A 19,248-nucleotide genomic window follows, 5' to 3' on the forward strand; every position below is an offset into this window, starting at 1 on the left:
GAATCCTATAGGGAGACATAGGCCTCAAGCTATAAGACCCCTTCCAAACAGAAAGGGGAATAGATCTCATTTTGAATAAAACAAACATTTGCTACAAAGATACTCGAGACGTAGTAAAAGATATAGGTTTCTACCTAGTGTCTTCACTTATGACCGAGTAGGGTAACCCACATAATGGACAGATGATCAAGCGCCAAGGACAAGGCAATGATACCTAAAGCTCTGAACAAATGGTACCTAGCATACCAAATCAATAATCATGTAGAGATAAGGGTGGGATCGGAGCGCCAATCAAAAGGAGGCTAAAGTATGATGAACTGACAGATGTAGATAAACAATTTAACAAACTAAAAGCATGGATCCATGCACAATAGTAAAACCAATATAAAAATGCAAATATAAAAAACCTAAAAACAATAGCACCAATTGTTCTGAATACTTGTCCGGATGTGTTCTAATGTGACTGAACTCCTCTAGTATATTAAATGACAGCAGGAAATATAAGATATATAAATAGTAAATAAACACAAAAATGATGAATCACGCTTAGGTGAGTGATCAAAAGTGTCCAAATTATATGATTGATTATGTCCAAAGTATAAAAAAAGAAGTAAAAAATGTGAATCCAAAGTTAAGTAAAAAACGTTACAACATGGTGGTGATAAAAAATGTTCAAATTATCCTAAAGGTGTCCTGAAAATACACTGAAGAGTGTGATATCGTGTGTAATAAATTAATATACGGCGGCGACCGTATGAAGGGGATGCTCCGTGCCAGATTTCTTCAGGATGGACCCTCTCCGCGCTGCCGGGATGAAGATAGAAGATGCTGCCTGGATGAAGATAGAAGACGCCGCCTGGATGGATGTAGACCTTGCCGCCTGGATGAAGACTTCTCGCCGCCTGGATGAGGATGGATGTCTGGACTTCAGAAACTGTAAGTGGATCGTCGGGGGTTAGTGTTAGGTTTTTCAAACTTTTTTTGTGTGTTTTTTTTTTTTTAGATTAGGGTTTTGGCTTTTCTTAAATAGCTAAATACCCTTTTCAGGGCAAGAAATAGAGCCGAATGCCCTTTTAAGGGCAAAGCCTATATAAATGCCCTTTTCAGGGCAATGGGTAGCTTAGGTTTTTGTTAGAGTTATTTTTTTTTTATTTTGGGGTTTTGTTGGGTGGTGGGTTTTACTGTTGGGGGTATTTGTATTTTTTTTCAGGGAAAAGAAAGAGTTTTTTTAGGGCAATGCCCTACAAAAGGCCCTTTTAAGGGCTTTTTGGTAGTTTATTGTAGGCTACGGTTTTTTTTTATTTTCGGGGAGCTTTTTTAGTAGCTATTAGTTTAGGTGTAATTGTTTTTATTTTTGATAATTTTATTTGTTATTTTTTGTAATTTAGTGTTTGTTATTTTTTGTAATTTAGTATTTTTTATTTTTTGTAATTGTAGATTAAATTTTTTTAGTAGTGTTTTTAATGTGTAATTTAATTTATTTAATTTATAGTTATTTTAATTTTAGTATAATAGTAATGTTAGTTTAATGTACAGTTTAAACTTAAGTTTTTTTAATTTCCCAGGTAAGTTTTTATTTATTTTAAGATAGGGATATTGTAATTTTAATATAATGTTAGGGGGTTGTTAGGCTTAGGGGTTAATAGTTTAATTTAGTTTTTTGTGATGTGGGGGGCTGATGGTTTAGGGGTTAATAGGTTTATTTAGTGGCGGTGATGTGGTAGGCAAGACGTTTAGGGGTTAATAACTTTATTTAGTGGTGGCGATGTCGGGGAGCGGTGGAATAGGGGTTTATATCTTTATTATAGTGTGGGCGATGTTGGGGTGTGGGGGAATAGGGGTTAATAACTTTAGTATATTAACCCCTATTCCCATTAGTTCCATTAGGGACTAATGTTTGATGGTCTCAGGCCACAATCCGACCTAGTTAGTCCTCTAATTTGTATAGAGCAAAAGGTATAATGGTATCCCTTCATAATAGTATTAATGCTTAACATGTATTTAGCTTGTAAATGACATTGTGGCCTAAGACCATTAAACATTAGTCCCTAACGGAACTTTATTTCACAAGCACTTGGTTCCGGTTGATATAGCTTTCAAGAATCCTACCTTTTGTATATATTGTTTTCTGAGTCTATTTAACTTTAAAGATATTTTTATGGCCATGGAGGATTATACTGCAAGGAAAGACAAACTTCAGTCAGCAAGGTCCTGATTTAAATGATGCCAATTTGAAAGACCTGTTTGCCAATAGAGAAAAGCTGAAAATTAAAGGGGTTAAAATTATGGTGGGTATCAAGTTTCTACTATTACTATTACTAGTACCCAGGGGATTGAGAATGAAAAAGTTCCCGGGATACACAGCTAATAATAAACATTTCATGGAAGAATATAACTGTACTCTCAGCAATTGCTCTCTGATATTAATGAAACAATTACTAAAGAATAAATCTGCTGATAGAGATGATCTTTTAATACAGATTAAAGAAATCAGAGAGAGAAGAGACATCTTGAAGGACGATGAAAATTTTCCCTCATTTTAGAAACGATTGGATGATACTTTAGAGAAACTGGATGATGAATTAGCTGAACGAAAAGCTAAGAAATATCACAGAGACTGACGGGACTATGATCTGGACATAGTGTTTAGTTGGAATACTAAATTACAAAGATCCAGAAGAAAATCTAATAGATTCACAGATAGTAAACATGTGACCTTTTCTAGCTTTGAAGCAACAACTATTGAAGACCCCTAGATCGTCTACTCCTATTAACAACAGTGGTACCAGTAGATCTGAAAATTCAGAAACATCTGATAAGTAATTTAGACCAAAAGAAGGTGCCCATTATAAAGCCATAGAGGGATCTGGTATGGATTAAAGAATGGGCAATGGAAAAGCAGGAAACAAATCCAACAGACCTCCACAGAGAGTAGTCATACCAACTACATTGTTAAATATATGACAAGCAAGTTTAAGAAAATACATCTTCTGCAAGATATCCCAGCAGATTCAAAAGAAGGAACAAAGAATTCTAACTGACTCTAATGTAATTAACCTGTCCAGTTTTTCCCTTACAAATACAGATAAGTTACTCCTCTCTAGGGAGTTAGGTTTTGCTCCTGTAGCTGACTTTACCTTATTCGACACCCTAATTGATTTAAATACGTTTATATGAAAAATTACACTTAAAAGCCATTTTGGGGATTTGTCTATGGTTGCAACAGCAACCAATGTAGAAGATTATGATGCAAATGATGATTATGGCTATGTATTTAACCAACACTTCAATTTTCAGGAACAATGTGATGTAGTTACATAAATGAAATTGGAAGGAGAGAGTAATAGGCATAATAGTAACTCAAACTATATACCCAGACTTAGACCAGATGTTCCAAACAGTACTTTTTACCCTATTCAAATTAGAGGTGACCTATTGGATGCATTTCATACTGTAGTTCAGCAATAATTATTTGCATTACACTCAGGAACAAAAAAAATAAGAATTCTTTTGGGGGGAATCTTAACAAAAATTAATTATCTTCTCTAAATAAATTAATGAAAAATTACAATACTGTAATTTCTAATTTGGATAAGGGGGGATTGATTATAGTCCAGGACAAAGAATAATACACTGTGGAGGCTTACAGACAACTTAATAACCAAAACACTTATATTAGGTTAACCATCAATCCCACTAAGAAATGTATTACTGAACTACAGTCTTTCTTGGGTTTGGCAGTAAACAAAGGTCGCATCAGTCAAGCAACAGCAGAACTACTATTGGTAAATAATCCTAAAATATCTGTGTTTAAGCACTTACCGTAGATCCATAAAAATATTGTGTCAACCCACCTGGGAGGCCAATAATTTCTGGCATTGGCACCTTGGGTGAAAGATTAGGTGCTTACAAAATATACCTATTGTAAAAAATTGCCCTGGAAATGTAAGAGACACCGAACACCTTTTGAGAATGAATGTATTCTAGTATCCCACATACACAAGGTTTAAATTCATTATAACAGATTCTTAAAACTTTAACAAAATATGATGACATCTTTATTAAATTTGTCTGTAAAGGAGTACAGTTTCTTTTGTACCATAACTATTTCTTATTCCAGGGTCAATATAGTTTGCAAAAATGTGGTACAGCAATGGGGGCAAAATTTGCCCCCTTATATGCCAATATTTACTTTAGTCATTTTGAGTTTGAGAGAATCTTTACAGAATTGAATCCTTTCAAAGAACTCATCAAAATGCATGTTAGATTTATTGATGAACTGCTGTTACTATGGTCTGGGGATAACTATAGTTTAGAACAATTCATGAAATACATGAATAATAATACAAACAATTTAATCTTTACGAGCAGTTCATCTACAACAGAGATTCCCTACCTAGATGTAATTTTACAGTTAGATTGTGATAAACAAATGATCAATTCTAAAACAATTGCAGGAAATACAATTCTAAGGGCAGACTCCCATCATCCCATACATTAAAAAGAGTAATTTCTAAGGGCCAATATATGAGGCTTAGGAGAAACTGTACAAACACTTAGGGGCCTATCTATCAAGCTCCGAATGGAGCTTGATGCCCCGTGTTTCTGGCGAGCCTGCAGGCTCGCCAGAAACAGCAGTTATGAAGCAGCGGTCACAAAGACTGCTGCTCCATAACCTGTCCGCCTGCTCTAAGCAGGCGGACACACATCGCCGGAAATCAACCCGATCGAGTTCGATCGGGTTGATCGACACCCACCTGCTGGCTGCCGATTGGCCGCGAGTCTGCAGGGTGCGGCGTTGCGAGCTGCTGGTGCAATGCTGAATACGGAGAGCGTATTGCTCTCCGTATTCAGCGAGGTCTGGCGGACCTGATCCGCACTGTCGGATCAGGTCCGCCAGACTTTGATAAATATAGGCCTTACTGTCCCTTAAAACTGACTTACCACGTACACCAGTAGCAAAACACTTTCACTCTCCTTTATCATCTGAAATTACAAATATTAAATCTGGTTTCAAGTTCCTGGCCATTGATCATGTACCTTATGACAAGGGTGGAGATAGACTTAAATTCCTACTTAGAAGAGAGGTGTATTGGATCTATGAGATCAATACAGGCAAACCTAATGGCATAAACAAGAAATCTGATCTAAAATTGTTCACAGATTAGGCTATTAGATCTTGATATTCTTTAATGTTTTTCGGGGGAACCATATTTTGCTATGAATAGGTTTTTAATAGAACAATAAATTAAATTACCATATTTCATGCACGATTTCAATATCATAATGGCATGTCAACTTTATATGATATTAAGCATCATGATACACTAAAAAGATTTTTTTACAAATGTGCACATTTCAATTTGTATTAATACTTACATATAAATTTCTGTACACTGCAAGAATTAATATTTGTGTTTGATCACCAATTTCATTGCTCAGAATGAATACCCGAGCCTTATTATTTATTTACCTATTTATTTATTTTAACACATTCGGTTCTTATTCTATTTTATTTTTTAGTGAACACTTTAGCACTTTTATTTTATAGAAGTTTTCTTCACATTATCACTAAGAATATATTTGGTATCAACTGTCCCTTTAATGCAAACACTGTGTTGAAATATAGTGTGTTACTCAGATATTCATCTGTATCTCACTTACCAATATCCTCCACAGTCACATTGATGGTAGCAACTACACTTCGCACAGAATCTCTTAATGTCACCTGATATATTCCAGTGTCATTTTTCCTTAGACCTTTAATTATCAATGAGCCGTTTTCAAGTGTTATGTCCATTCGATTTTTATAGCACCTGGGTGGGACTTGGGTGATACGAGGTTCATTGGCTGTGCCTACATTTATGGAGCGTATTGTACACATGACAAGGGTCACTGTTGGGGAACTTAGAAGATCCCATTGGATTTGCATAAACGTAATAGGCTGAGTGATCTGATACGATATAGCCAGTTCAAGCGTCTGTCCCTGAATACCTTTCACATGTGACTGATGAGTAGAGATGGAAAGCTTTCTTGTTAAGCCTAGGATGAAAAATATCCTTATTAAACCAAATCAGAACAGTGAAATATTTTTTTTAATCAAATACACACAGACTCATTCAAGTGCTTATTTGTATAATCTACTGATTTATCTATTGTGGTTAATAGACAATTGTTTCCCAGGTGATAAAAATGTGGTGGTTCTGACTGTGTTGCATTTGACACCTTTATTTATCAGATGTAAACTGCAGAATACTTTACCCGTTGTACAAAACTCCCAGACATTTACAGTTACCCCAAACATTGTCAGGAGACCTCTACCTCTGAAAAAGGCTCTGATAGAGGGGTAGATCAAAGACATTCTCCTCAAGCTTTGTCTTTGCAAAACATCCACTATGTTCTTAAAGGAACAATCTACTCAAAAACATTGGTATTGTTTTATATAGATAGATAACGCCTTTGCTACCCATTCATCAGCTTTGCACAACCAACATTGTTCTATTAATATATTTTATAACCTTTAAAACTCTTGGTGGCCGATTTATTAAGGCTTGAATGCTGCTAATTCCACGCTAGCCTTCAGGCTCACCGGAATCAGGAGTTAAGAAGCAGCTGTCTTAAGACCGCAGCTCCTTAACTCCTCAGCCATCTCTGAAGCGGCGGAAAACAATCTGCCCAATTGGATAGGATCGGGTTGATGGACACACTCTGTTAGTGGCCGACTGCCCGTGAACGTGCAGGGGGCGGCATTGCACAAGCATTTCACTAGAAATGCTTGTGCAATGATAAATGCCAGCAGTGTATGCTGTCTACCCCTAAATCTCTGACTGTTTCTAAGCAGGCCTCCTTTATCTCAGTGCATTTTATTAGCTTTTCACAGCTGGACACTACTAATTCATGTGTGCCATATAGATAACATTGTGCTCACTCCTGTGGAATTACGAATAAGTCAGCACTGATTGGCAAAAATGCAAGTCTGTAAATAGCACTGAGATAAGAAGGAAGTCTGACTCTGCAGAGACTTAGATATAAGGTAATCACAGAGGTAAAACGTGCATTAAAGGGACATAATACTCATATGCCAAATCACTTGAAACTGATGCAGTATAACTGTAAAAAACTGACAGGAAAATATCCCCTGAGCATCTCTATGTAAAAAAGGAAGATATTGGGGCATATTTATCAATGATGCCCCGTGTTCTAAAGACTGCTTCTCCATAACCTGTCTGCCTGCCTGCTCTGAGGCGGTGCACAGAAATCCGCCCGATCGAATATGATCGGGTTGATTGATACCCCCTGCTAGTGGCTGATTGGCGGCAAATCTGCAGGGGGCGGTATTGCACCAGCAGTTCACAAGAACTGCTGGTACAATGATAAATGCTGAGAGCGTATGCTGTCATGATCCGCAATATAGGATCATGTCCGCCCGCACAATGATAATTTGGCCCCTTAGTATTATAAATGCTCTGTGAACAGTTATACTTCAGCTGCTGCTCAGCTGCGGGTTGAAAAACACAAAAAATAAAACCAAACAGTAGCCAATCAGCATCAGTTGTTCTGAGATCATGTTTAATGTCATATATAGAGGCCTATTTAACAAAGGTCTGTCGGACCTGATCTGACACTGCGGATGAGGTCTGACAGACCTTACTGAATGCGGAGAGCAATACGCTCTCCGTATTCAGCATTGCACCAGCAGCTCTTGTGAACTGTTGGTGCAACGCCGCCCCCTGCAGATTTGCGGCCAATCGGCCGCCAGCAGGGGTGTCAATCAACTCGATCGTACTCGATCGGGTTGAATTGCGGTGATGTCTGTCCGCCTCCTCAGAGCAGACGGACAGGTTATAGAGCAGCGGTCTTAGATATGGAGCTTGATAAATGGGCCCCATAAGGTCATCAGTCATATCTTAAGAAAAGGTTTGAGTTTAACGGGACACAATACTCACAAATTGTGTTTGTTCCACCTAAAAATAATGTTTACGTTCAGTTGTAATTTTTTGTAAATGAATGTAACTGTGATAAATAAACAAACTATCGGCCAGATTACGCGTTTTGCAGTAAAAGGCTTGCGTGTCTAACATGCAGTTTTGTCTCACCAGCAGCGCTGGTATTACAGGTTTTTATAAACCCGGCGTTAACAGGCAAAAAGTGAGCGTAGAGCAAAATTGAGCTCCACATCTCACTCCAATACCAGCGCTGCTTAAGTCAGCAGTGAGCTGGTTATACGTGCTCGTGCACAATTTCCCCATAGGAATCAATGGGGAGAGCTGGCTGAAAAAAAGTCTAACACCTGCAAAAAAGCAGCGTACAGCTCCCTAACGCAGCCCCATTCATTCCTATGGGGAAATAAAAGTTATGTTTACACCTAACACCCTAACATGAACCCCAAGTCAAAACACCCCTAATCTTACACTTATTAACCCCTAATCTGCCCCCCCGACATCGCCGACACCTATATTTATTTATTACCCCCTAATCTGCCACTAGAATAAACATATTAACCCCTAAACTGCCGCACTCCTGCCTCGCAAAAACTACTTAAATATTATTAACCCCTAATCTGCCATCCCTAACATCGCCGTAACCTATCTACATTTATTAACCTCTAATCTGCCGCCCCTAACGTCGCCGCCACTATAGTAAATGTATTAACCCTTAAACCTAAGTCTAAACCTAACCCTAACACCCCCTAACTTAAATAGAAATAAATAAATATAAATAGAAATGAATATTATTACCTAAATAATCCCTATTTAAAAATAAATATTTACCTGTAAAATAAACCTAAGGTAGCTACAATATAACTAATAGTTACATTGTAGCTAGCTTAGGGTTTATTTTTATTTTACAGGCAAGTTTGTATTTATTTTAACTAGGTAGAATAGTTATTAAATAGTTATTAACCTGTAAAATAAACCCTAACCTAAGTTACACCTAACACTACACTACAATTAAATAAATTACCCAAATTAAATACAATTAACTAAATTAAATAAAATTAGCTAAAGTACAAAAAAAAACACACTAAATTACAGAAAATAATAAACAAATTACAAGATATTTAAACTAATTACACCTAATCTAATAGCCATATCAAAATAAAAAAATACCCCCCCCCCCAAATAAAAATACTCCCTAGCCTAAACTAAACTGCCAATGGCCCTTAAAAGGCCCTTTTGCAGGGCATTGCCCCAAAGAAATCAGCTCTTTTACCTGCAATAAAAATACAAACAACCCCCCACAACAGTAAAACCCACCACCCACACAACAAACCCCACAAATAAAAACCTAACTAATAAAACCTAAGCTCCCCATTGCCCTGAAAAGGGCATGTGGATGGGCATTGCCCTTAAAAGGGCAGTTAGCTCTTTTTTAAAGCAAAACCCTAGCCTAAAAATAAAACCCACCCAATACACCCTTAAAAAATCCTAACACTACCCCCAGAAGATTCACTTACAGTTCTGAAGATCCGACATCCATCCTCAACGAAGCCGGGAGAAGTTCTCATCGAAGCGGCAAGAAGTCCTCAACGAAGCTGGGAGAAGTCTTCATCCAAGCCAGGAGAAGTGGTCCTCCAGATGGGCAGAAGTCTTCATCCAGACGGCATCTTCTATCTTCATCCATCCGACGCGGAGCGGGTCCATCTTCAAGACATCCGGTGCGGAGCATCCTCTTCAATCGACCTCTTCTTACTGAATGAAGGTTCCTTTAAATTATGTCATCCAAGATTTTATCACCTTTATTCCGATTGGCTGACAGAATTCTATCAGCCAATCGGAATTGAAGGGACGCCATCTTGGATGACGTCATTTAAAGGAACCTTCATTCAGTAAGAAGACGTCAATTGAAGAGGATGCTCCGTGCCGGATGTCTTGAAGATGGACCTGCTCCACGTTGGATGGATGAAGATAGAAGATGCCGTCTGGATGAAGACTTCTGCCCGCATGGAGGATGACTTTGGCCGCTTGGATGAAGACTTCTGCCGGCTTCGATGAGGACTTCTGCCGCTTGGATGAGGACTTCTCCCGGCTTCGTTGAGGATGGATGTCGGCTCTTCAGAACTGTAAGTGGATCTTCAGGGGGTAGTGTTAGGATTTTTTAAGGGTGTATTGGGTGGGTTTAGTTTTAGATTAGGGGTTTGGGCTTGAAAAAGAGCTAACTGCCCTTTTAAGGGCAATGCCCATCCAAATGCCCTTTTCAGGGCAATGGGGAGCTTAGGTTTTATTAGTTAGGTTTTTATTTGGGGGTTTGTTGTGTGGGTGGTGGGTTTTACTGTTGTGGGGGTTGTTTGTATTTTTATTTCAGATAAAAGAGCTGATTTCTTTGGGGCAATGCCCTGCAAAAGGCCCTTTTAAGGGCCATTGGCAGTTTAGTTTAGGCTAGGGGGTATTTTTATTTGGGGGGGCATTTTTTTATTTTGATAGGGCTATTAGATTAGGTGTAATTAGTTTAAATATCTTGTAATTTGTTTATTATTTATTTTTAAATAGGGATTATTTAGATAATAATAGTAATTTTTATTTAGATTTATTATAATTATATTAAAGTTAGGGGGTGTTAGGGTTAGGGTTAGACTTATATTTAGGGGTTAATACATTTAGTATAATGGCGGCGACCTTAGGGGCGGCAGATTAGGGTTAATAAATGTAGGTAGGTGGTTGTGATGTCCGGAGCTGCAGATTAGGGGTTAATAATATTTAAGTAGTGTTTGCGAGGCAGGAGTGCGGCGGTTTAGGGGTTAATATGTTTATTATAGTGTTTGTGATGCGGGAGGGCCTCGGTTTAGGGGTTAATAGGTAGTTTATGGTTGTTAGTGTACTTTTAAGCACTTTAGTTATGAGTTTTATGCTACAGCTTTGTAGTGTAAAACTCTTAACTACTGACTTTAAAATGCGTTAGGAATCTTGCAGGATAGGGTCTTCCGCTCACTTTTTGGCCTACCAGGACAGACTTGTAATACCGGCGCTATGCAAGTCCCATTGAAAAAAGACTATACGCATTTTACGTAAGTGGTTTTGCGGGAAGGCCAAAAAAGTGTGCGGTGACCCTAAACCTGCAAGACTCGTAATACCAGCGGGCGTGAAAAAGCAACGTTAGGACCTGTTAACGCTGCTTTTTCACTCTAACGCAAAACTTGTAATCTAGCCGATTGTTTTTTGAGTTGAGTTTTAATAACTTTTTACATTACACAGTTTTGAATAACATTGGGCCACTGGTTATCAAACCTTTTCTCACACCTCCCTAACAGGTCACAGTGTGAGGATATCTGAACTGGAGCACAGGTGAAATAATCAGCTGATTAGTAAACATGTTTTTTTTATTTGCTCTCATCCAAGGTAATCCTGAAAATCTGTCCTGTTGGGGAGGCCTGACGACAGGTTTGAAAACCAGTGCTTTAGACAATCAAAGAAGAAAGTCAAATGAAACACATAAATAAAGGCCTGTCACAATAAAGGGAATTCAGTCTGAGAAAGGAGATTGGAAAGAGAGAAATACATAACATTTGTTAGGTAGCATGAGCTGTTCTATATTGTGTTTATTGGGGAAGTGAGAAATAATGAGGGTTCCCAGTGGCACACTGACCGTTACGCATGATCGGTAGTGTGCGTATAACGAGTTGAAAGTAAATGTGAACTTGTAAGCGCAATCACAATTTACGCTTGTCGAGTTAGCGCGACTTCAGAACTCTGGTTAACTGCAAGACTAAAAAATTGCACAAAACACATCAATACTATATTTAAAAGTGCAGTTACCACTCATAATAACACTATCTGATAAAAATGATTAAAACAATATTGCATTAAAAAGTTATTAAGGCTCAAAGATATTTTTAGGTGTTAGAAAAAAGACAGCTAAAGGGATATAAAGGGACAGTCAAGTCAAAATTAAACTTCATGATTCAGATAGGGCATGCAATTTTAAATAACTTTCCAATTTACTTTTATCATAAAATCTGCTTTGCTCTCTTGGTATTCTTTGTGGAAAGTGTCAGTTCATGCACTGATTGGCTACACTAAATGTCTGTCAAAAGAACTGAGATAAGGTGGCAGTCTGCAGAGGCTTAGATACAAATTAATCACAGAGGTAATAAAAAGTATATTAATTTAGTAGTGTTGGTTATGCAAAAGTGGGTAATGGGTAATAAAGGGCTTATCTATCTTTTTAAACAATAAATATTATGTAGTAGACTGTCCCTTTAACATAACAAACATATGTATGTGTGCGTACATATAAAAACATAAATACATATATATATATATATATATATATATATATATATATACGTACATAAATGTAAGTGCATTGGAGCACTTTGCAGTCGAGTTGCTAAAAACATGAGAAATCATATTTATGCAATATTCATATATTGGGCTAGAACTGCAAATGTGCCCGTTTGTGGGCGCACAGTAATTAACCAGGCTTTACAAGTGTCTGGTTGTTGCTACCACAAGCTCGGGCTAGCAGTTAGAGCTTATCCAATCTCTGGTTGATTTTAGAAATGCCCAGAATATGCCCCCAAAATGTGTGATATATTATATTAACCCCTTAGTGACCACAACACTTTCAATTTTCTTACCATTTGGGACCAGGGCTATTTTTACATTTCTGAAGTGTTTGTGTTTAGCTGTAAATTTCCTCTTTCGCATTTACTGTACCCACACATATTATATACCGTTTTTCTCGCCATTAAATGGACTTTCTAAAGATACCATTATTTTCATCATATCTTATAATTTACTATAAACATTTTTATGAAATATAATGAAAAAAATGGAAAAAAAAAACACTTTTTCTAACTTTGACCCCCAAAATCTGTTACACATCTACAACCACCAAAAAACATCCATGCTAAATAGTTTCTAAATTTTGTCCTGAGTTTAGAAATACCCAATATTTACATGTTCTTTGCTTTTTTTGCAAGTTATAGGGCAATAAGTACAAGTAACAAGCTATTTCCAAACCATTTTTCTTTTTTAAAATTAGAGATAGTTACAATCGCTGATATCTGTCAGCAATGTCTAAATAACCCTTCACATGTATATATATATACATACATACATATATATATATATATATATATATATATATATATATATATATTTAGTAGACAACCCAAAGTATTGATCTAGGCCTATTTTGGTATATTTCATGCCACCATTTCACCGCAAAATGTGATCAAATAAAAAATGTTGTTAACTTTTTCACAAACTTTCGACTAGATTACGAGTTTTTGTCGGTAATGGTGTACGTGGCTACCGCACAGTTTTTCCTTACCGCTCACCTACAGTAACGCTGGTATTACGTTTTTTTTTTTAAACCCGGCTTTAGCCGCAAAAAAGTGAGCGGAGAGCAGAATTTAGCTCCACATCTCACCTCAATACCAGCGCTGCTTACGGTAGCGGTAAGCTGGCAAAACGTGCTCGTTCACGATTTCCCCATAGGAATCAATGGGGCAGAGCCGGCTGAAAAAAATCTAACACCTGCAAAAAAGCAGTGTTCAGCTCCTAACGCAGCCCCATTGATTCCTATGGAGAAACACATTTATGTCTACACCTAACACCCTAACATGAACCCCGAGTCTAAACACCCCGAATCTGACACTTATTAACCCCTAATCCGCCACCCCCGACATCGCCGACACCTGTATTATATTATTAACCCTTAATCTGCCACTCCGGGCACCGCCGCCACCTACATTATACTTCTGAACCCCTAATCTGCTGCCCCCAACATCACCGAACCCTACATTATATTAATTAACCCCTAATCTGCCTCCCCCAATGTCGCCGACACCTACCTACAATTACTAACCCCTAATCTGCCACCACCAACGTCGCCGCCACTATAATAAAGTTATTAACCTGTAAATCTAATTCTAACCCTAACCCTAAACCCCCTCTAACTTAAATATAATTTAAATAAATCTAAATAAAATTACTACTATTAACTAAATTATTCCTATTTAAAACTAAATACTTACCTATAAAATAAACCCTAAGTTAGCTACAATACAACTAATAGTTACATTGCAGCTATCTTAGGGTTTATTTTTATTTTACAGGCAACTTTGTATTTATTTTAACTAGGTACAATAGTTATTAAATAGTTTTTAACTATTTAATAACTTCCTAGTTAAAATAAATACAAATATACCTGTAAAATAAATCCTGACCTAAGTTACAATTACACCTAACACTACACTATAATTAAATAAATTAACTAAATTAACTACAATTAATTACAATTAAATTCAATAAACTAAATTATGAAAAAAACCAAACACTAAATTACTGAAAATAATAAAATAATTACAATTTTTTTAAACTAATTACACCTAATCTAATCCCACTAATAAATTTAAAAAGCCCACCAAAATAATAAAAATCCCTACCCTATACTAAATTACAAATTGCCCCAAAGTAATCAGCTCTTTCTTTCATGTAATTGGCAAGAGTCCATGAGCTAGTGACGTATGGGATATACATTCCTACCAGGAGGGGCAAAGTTTCCCAAACCTCAAAATGCCTATAAATACACCCCTCACCACACCCACAATTCAGTTTTACAAACTTTGCCTCCCATGGAGGTGGTGAAGTAAGTTTGTGCTAGATTTCAACGTTGATATGCGCTTCGCAGCAGGCTGAAGCCTGGTTTTCCTCTCAGAGTGCAGTGAATGTCAGATAATATCTCCATTAGTAGTAATCCATTACCTGTTGTTGTTCCTTCAACATCTAATGTTCAGGATGTTCCTGTTAATGTAAAAGAATTTATTTCTAATTCTATTCGGAAGGCTCTGTCTGTTATTCCTCCTTCCAGTAAACGTAAAAGGTCTTTTAAAATTCTCATATTTCAGATGAATTTTTAAATGACCGCCATCATTCTGACTTATCTATTTCTGATGAGGATCTATCTGGTTCAGAAGATTCTGCCTCAGATATTGACACTGATAAATCTTCATATTTGTTTAAGATGGAGTTTATTCGTTCATTACTTAAAGAAGTGTTGATTGCATTAGATATGGAGGAGTCTAGTCCTCTTGATATTAAAACTAATAAGCGTTTAAATTCAGTTTTTAAACCTCATGTAGTTATTCCAGAAGTTTTTCCAGTTCCTGATGCTATTTCAGAAGTAATTTCTAGGGAATGGAATAGTCTGGGTACTTCATTTACTCCTTCTCCAAGGTTTAAGAAATTGTACCCTTTGCCATCTGATAGATTAGAGTTTTGGGAAAAAATCCCCAAAGTTGATGGGGCTATCTCTACTCTTGCTAAACGTACTACTATTCCTACGGCAGATAGTACTTCTTTTAAGGATCCTTTAGATAGGAAGCTTGAATCCTTTCTAAGGAAGGCTTATTTATGTTCAGGTAATCTTCTTAGACCTGCTATTTCTTTGGCTGATGTTGCTGCAGCTTCCACCTTCTGGTTGTAGGCTTTAGCGCAACAAGTGTCAGACCATAATGCTTATTGCATTGTTAAACTTCTTCAACATGCTAATAATTTTGTTTGTGATGCCATTTTCGATATCATTAGAATTGATGTCAGGTATATGTCTTTAGCTATTTTAGCTAGAAGAGCTTTATGGCTTAAGTCTTGGAATGCAGATATGACTTCTAAGTCAACGTTGCTTTCTCTTTCTTTCCAAGGTAACAAATTATTTGGTTCTCAGTTAGATTCAATAATTTCAACAGTTACTGGGGGGAAGGGAGCCTTTTTGCCTCAGGACAAAAAATCTAAAGATAAATATAGGGCTGCTAATCGTTTTCGTTCCTTTCATCAGAATAAGGAACAAAAGCCTGACCCTTCCCCTAAAGGAACAGTTTCCGTTTGGAAACCTTCTCCAGTCTGGAATAAATCCAAGCCTTTTAGAAAGTCAAAACCAGCTCCCAAATCCGCATGAAGGTGCGGCCCTCATTCCAGCACAGCTGGTAGGGTGCAGGTTACGATTTTTCAAAGATGTTTGGATCAATTCGATTCAAAATCCTTGGATTGAGAACATTGTTTCACAAGGGTACAGAATAGGTTTCAAGGTAAGACTGCCTGTGAGAAGATTTTTTCTCTCACGCATTCCAGTAAACCCAGTAAAGGCTCAAGCGTTTCTGAAATGTGTTTCAGACCTGGAGTCCGCTGGGGTAATTGTGCCAGTTCCAGTTCTGTAACGGGCCTGGGGTTTTATTCAAATCTGTTCATTGTACCAAAGAAAGAGAATTCTTTCAGACCAGTTCTGGATCTAAAAATATTGAATCGTTATGTAAGGTTACCAACATTCAAAATGGTGACTATAAGGACTATTCTGCCTTTTGTTCAGCAAGGGCATTATATGTCCACAATAGACTTACAGGATGCATATCTTCATATTCCAATTCATTCGGACCACTATCAGTTCCTGAGATTCTCTTTTCTAGACAAGCATTACCAGTTTGTTGCTCTTCCTTTTGGCCTAGCAACAGCTCCAAGGATCTTTTCGAAGGTTCTCGGTGCCCTTCTCTCTGTAATCAGGGAGCAGGGTATTGCGGTATTTCCTTATTTGGACGATATCTTGGTACTTGCTCAGTCTTTACATTCTGCAGAAACTCACACGAATCAACTTGTGTTGTTTCTTCAAAGACATGGTTGGAGGATCAATTTACCAAAGAGTTCCTTGATTCCTCAGACAAGGGTAACCTTTTTAGGTTTCCAAATAGATTCAGTGTCCATGACTTTGTCTCTAACAGAAAAGAGATGTCTGAAATTGGTTTCAGCTTGTCGAAACCTTCAGTCTCAATCATTCCCTTCGGTAGCTTTGTGCATGGAAATTCTAGGTCTCATGACTGCTGCATCGGACGCGATCCCTTTTGCTCGTTTTCACATGAGACCTCTCCAGCTTTGTATGCTGAACCAATGGTGCAGGGATTATACAAAGATATCACAATTAATATCCTTAAATCCCAATGTTCGATCTTCTCTGACTTGGTGGTTGGATCACCATTGTTTAGTTCAAGGGGCCTCTTTTGTTCGTCCAACCTGGACTGTGATCTCAACAGATGCGAGTCTTTCAGGTTGGGGAGCTGTATGGGGATCTCTGACAGCGCAGGGGGTTTGGGAATCTCAGGAGGCGAGATTACCAATCAACATTTTGGAACTCCGTGCGATTTTCAGAGCTCTTCAGTTCTGGCCTCTTCTGAAGAGAGAATCGTTTATTTGTTTTCAGACAGACAATGTCACAACCGTGGCATATGTCAATCATCAAGGGGGGACTCACAGTACTCAGGCTATGAAAGAAGTATCTCGGATACTTGTATGGGCGGAATCCAGCTCCTGTCTAATTTCTGCGGTTCACATCCTAGGTATAGACAATTGGGAAGCGGATTATCTCAGACGCCAGACGTTACATCCGGGCGAATGGTCTCTTCACCCAGAGGTATTTCTTCAGATTGTTCAAATCTGGGGACTTCCAGAAATAGATCTGATGGCTTCTCATCTAAACAAGAAACTTCCCAGGTATCTGTCCAGATCCAGGGATCCTCAGGCGGAAGCGGTGGATGCGTTGTCACTTCCTTGGAATTATCAACCTGCTTATATCTTTCCGCCTCTAGTTCTTCTTCCAAAAGTGATTTCCAATTTACTAATGGAGCGTTTGTTTGTACTGCTGGTGGCTCCAGCATGGCCACACAGGTTTTGGTATGCGGATCTCGTTCGGATGGCAAGTTGCCATCCTTGGACACTTCTGTTAAGGCCAGACCTTCTATCTCATTTTTCCATCAGGATCTCAAATCATTAAATTTGAAGGTATGGAGATTGAACGCTTAATACTTAGTCATAGAGGTTTCTCTGATTCAGTGATTAATACTATGTTACAGGCTCGTAAATCTGTGTCTAGAAAGATCTATTACCGAGTCTGGAAGACTTACATTTCTTGGTGTTCTTCACATAAATTCTCTTGGCATTCTTTTAGAATTCCTAGAATTTTACAGTTTCTTCAGGATGGTTTGGAAAAAGGTTTGTCCGCAAGTTCCTTGAAAGGACAAATCTCTGCTCTTTCTGTGCTTTTTCACAGAAAGATTGCTAATTATCCTGATATTCATTGTTTTGTACAGGCTTTGGTTCGTATTAAGCCTGTCATTAAGTCAATTTCTCCTCCTTGGAGTCTTAATCTGGTTCTGAGGGCTTTACAGGCTCCTCCGTTTGAACCTATGCATTCTCTAAATATTAAATTACTTTCTTGGAAAGTTTTATTCCTTTTGGCCATCTCTTCTGCTAGAAGAGTTTCTGAGTTATCTGCTCTTTCTTGTGAATCTCCTTTTCTGATTTTTCATCAGGATAAGGCAGTGTTGCGGACTTCATTTAATTTTTTACTTAAAGTTGTGATTCTAACAACATTAGTAGAGAAATTGTTGTCCCTTCTTTGTGTCCTAATCCTAAGAATACTCTGGAGAGATCTTTACATTCTTTGGATGTAGTTAGAGCTTTGAAATATTATGTTGAAGCTACTAAAGATTTCAGGAAGACTTCTAGTCTATTTGTTGTCTTTTCTGGTTCTAGGAAAGGTCAGAAGGCTTCTGCCATTTCTTTGGCATCTTGGTTAAAGTCTTTGATTCATCATGCTTATGTGGAGTCGGGTAAATCCCCTCCTCAAAGGATTACGGCTCATTCTACTAGGTCAGTTTCTACTTCCTGGGCTTTTAAGAATGAAGCTTCTGTTGATCAGATTTGCAAAGCATACTTTTACTAAATTCTACCATTTTGATGTTTTTTCTTCTTCTGAAGCAGTTGTTGGTAGAAAAGTACTTCAGGCAGCTGTTTCAGTTTGATTCTTCTGCTTATAATTTCAGTTTTTTTCATTATAAGATTAAAACTTTTTGATTTGGGTTGTGGATTATTTTTTCAGCGGAATTGGCTGTCTTTATTTTATCCCTCCCTCTCTAGTGACTCTTGCGTGGAAGTTCCACATCTTGGGTATCTGCTATCCCATACGTCACTAGCTCATGGACTCTTGCCAATTACATGAAAGAAAACATAATTTATGTAAGAACTTACCTGATAAATTCATTTCTTTCATATTGGCAAGAGTCCATGAGACCCATCCTTTTTTGTGGTGGTTATGATTTTTTTGTATAAAGCACAATTATTCCAATTCCTTGTTTGATGCTTTCGCTCCTTTCTTATAACCCCACTTCTTGGCTATTCATTAAACTGAATTGTGGGTGTGGTGAGGGGTGTATTTATAGGCATTTTGAGGTTTGGGAAACTTTGCCCCTCCTGGTAGGAA

At 37.7% G+C, this 19,248-nt stretch overlaps 1 protein-coding gene across 1 annotated transcript in view; it reads right to left on the reverse strand.

Moving 5' to 3' along the window:
* LOC128650439 (uncharacterized) overlaps positions 1 to 19,248 on the reverse strand; it is a 490,879-nt gene that overhangs the window by 56,987 nt on the left and 414,644 nt on the right. Inside the window, exon 4 of the mRNA XM_053704383.1 lies at positions 5,665 to 6,042. Within this exon, the coding sequence (XP_053560358.1) occupies positions 5,665 to 6,042 (378 nt within the window). The remainder of the gene's footprint in view (positions 1 to 5,664; positions 6,043 to 19,248) is intronic.

Source organism: Bombina bombina, chromosome 2 (assembly GCF_027579735.1).
Source record: "Bombina bombina isolate aBomBom1 chromosome 2, aBomBom1.pri, whole genome shotgun sequence".
NCBI lineage: Eukaryota > Metazoa > Chordata > Amphibia > Anura > Bombinatoridae > Bombina > Bombina bombina.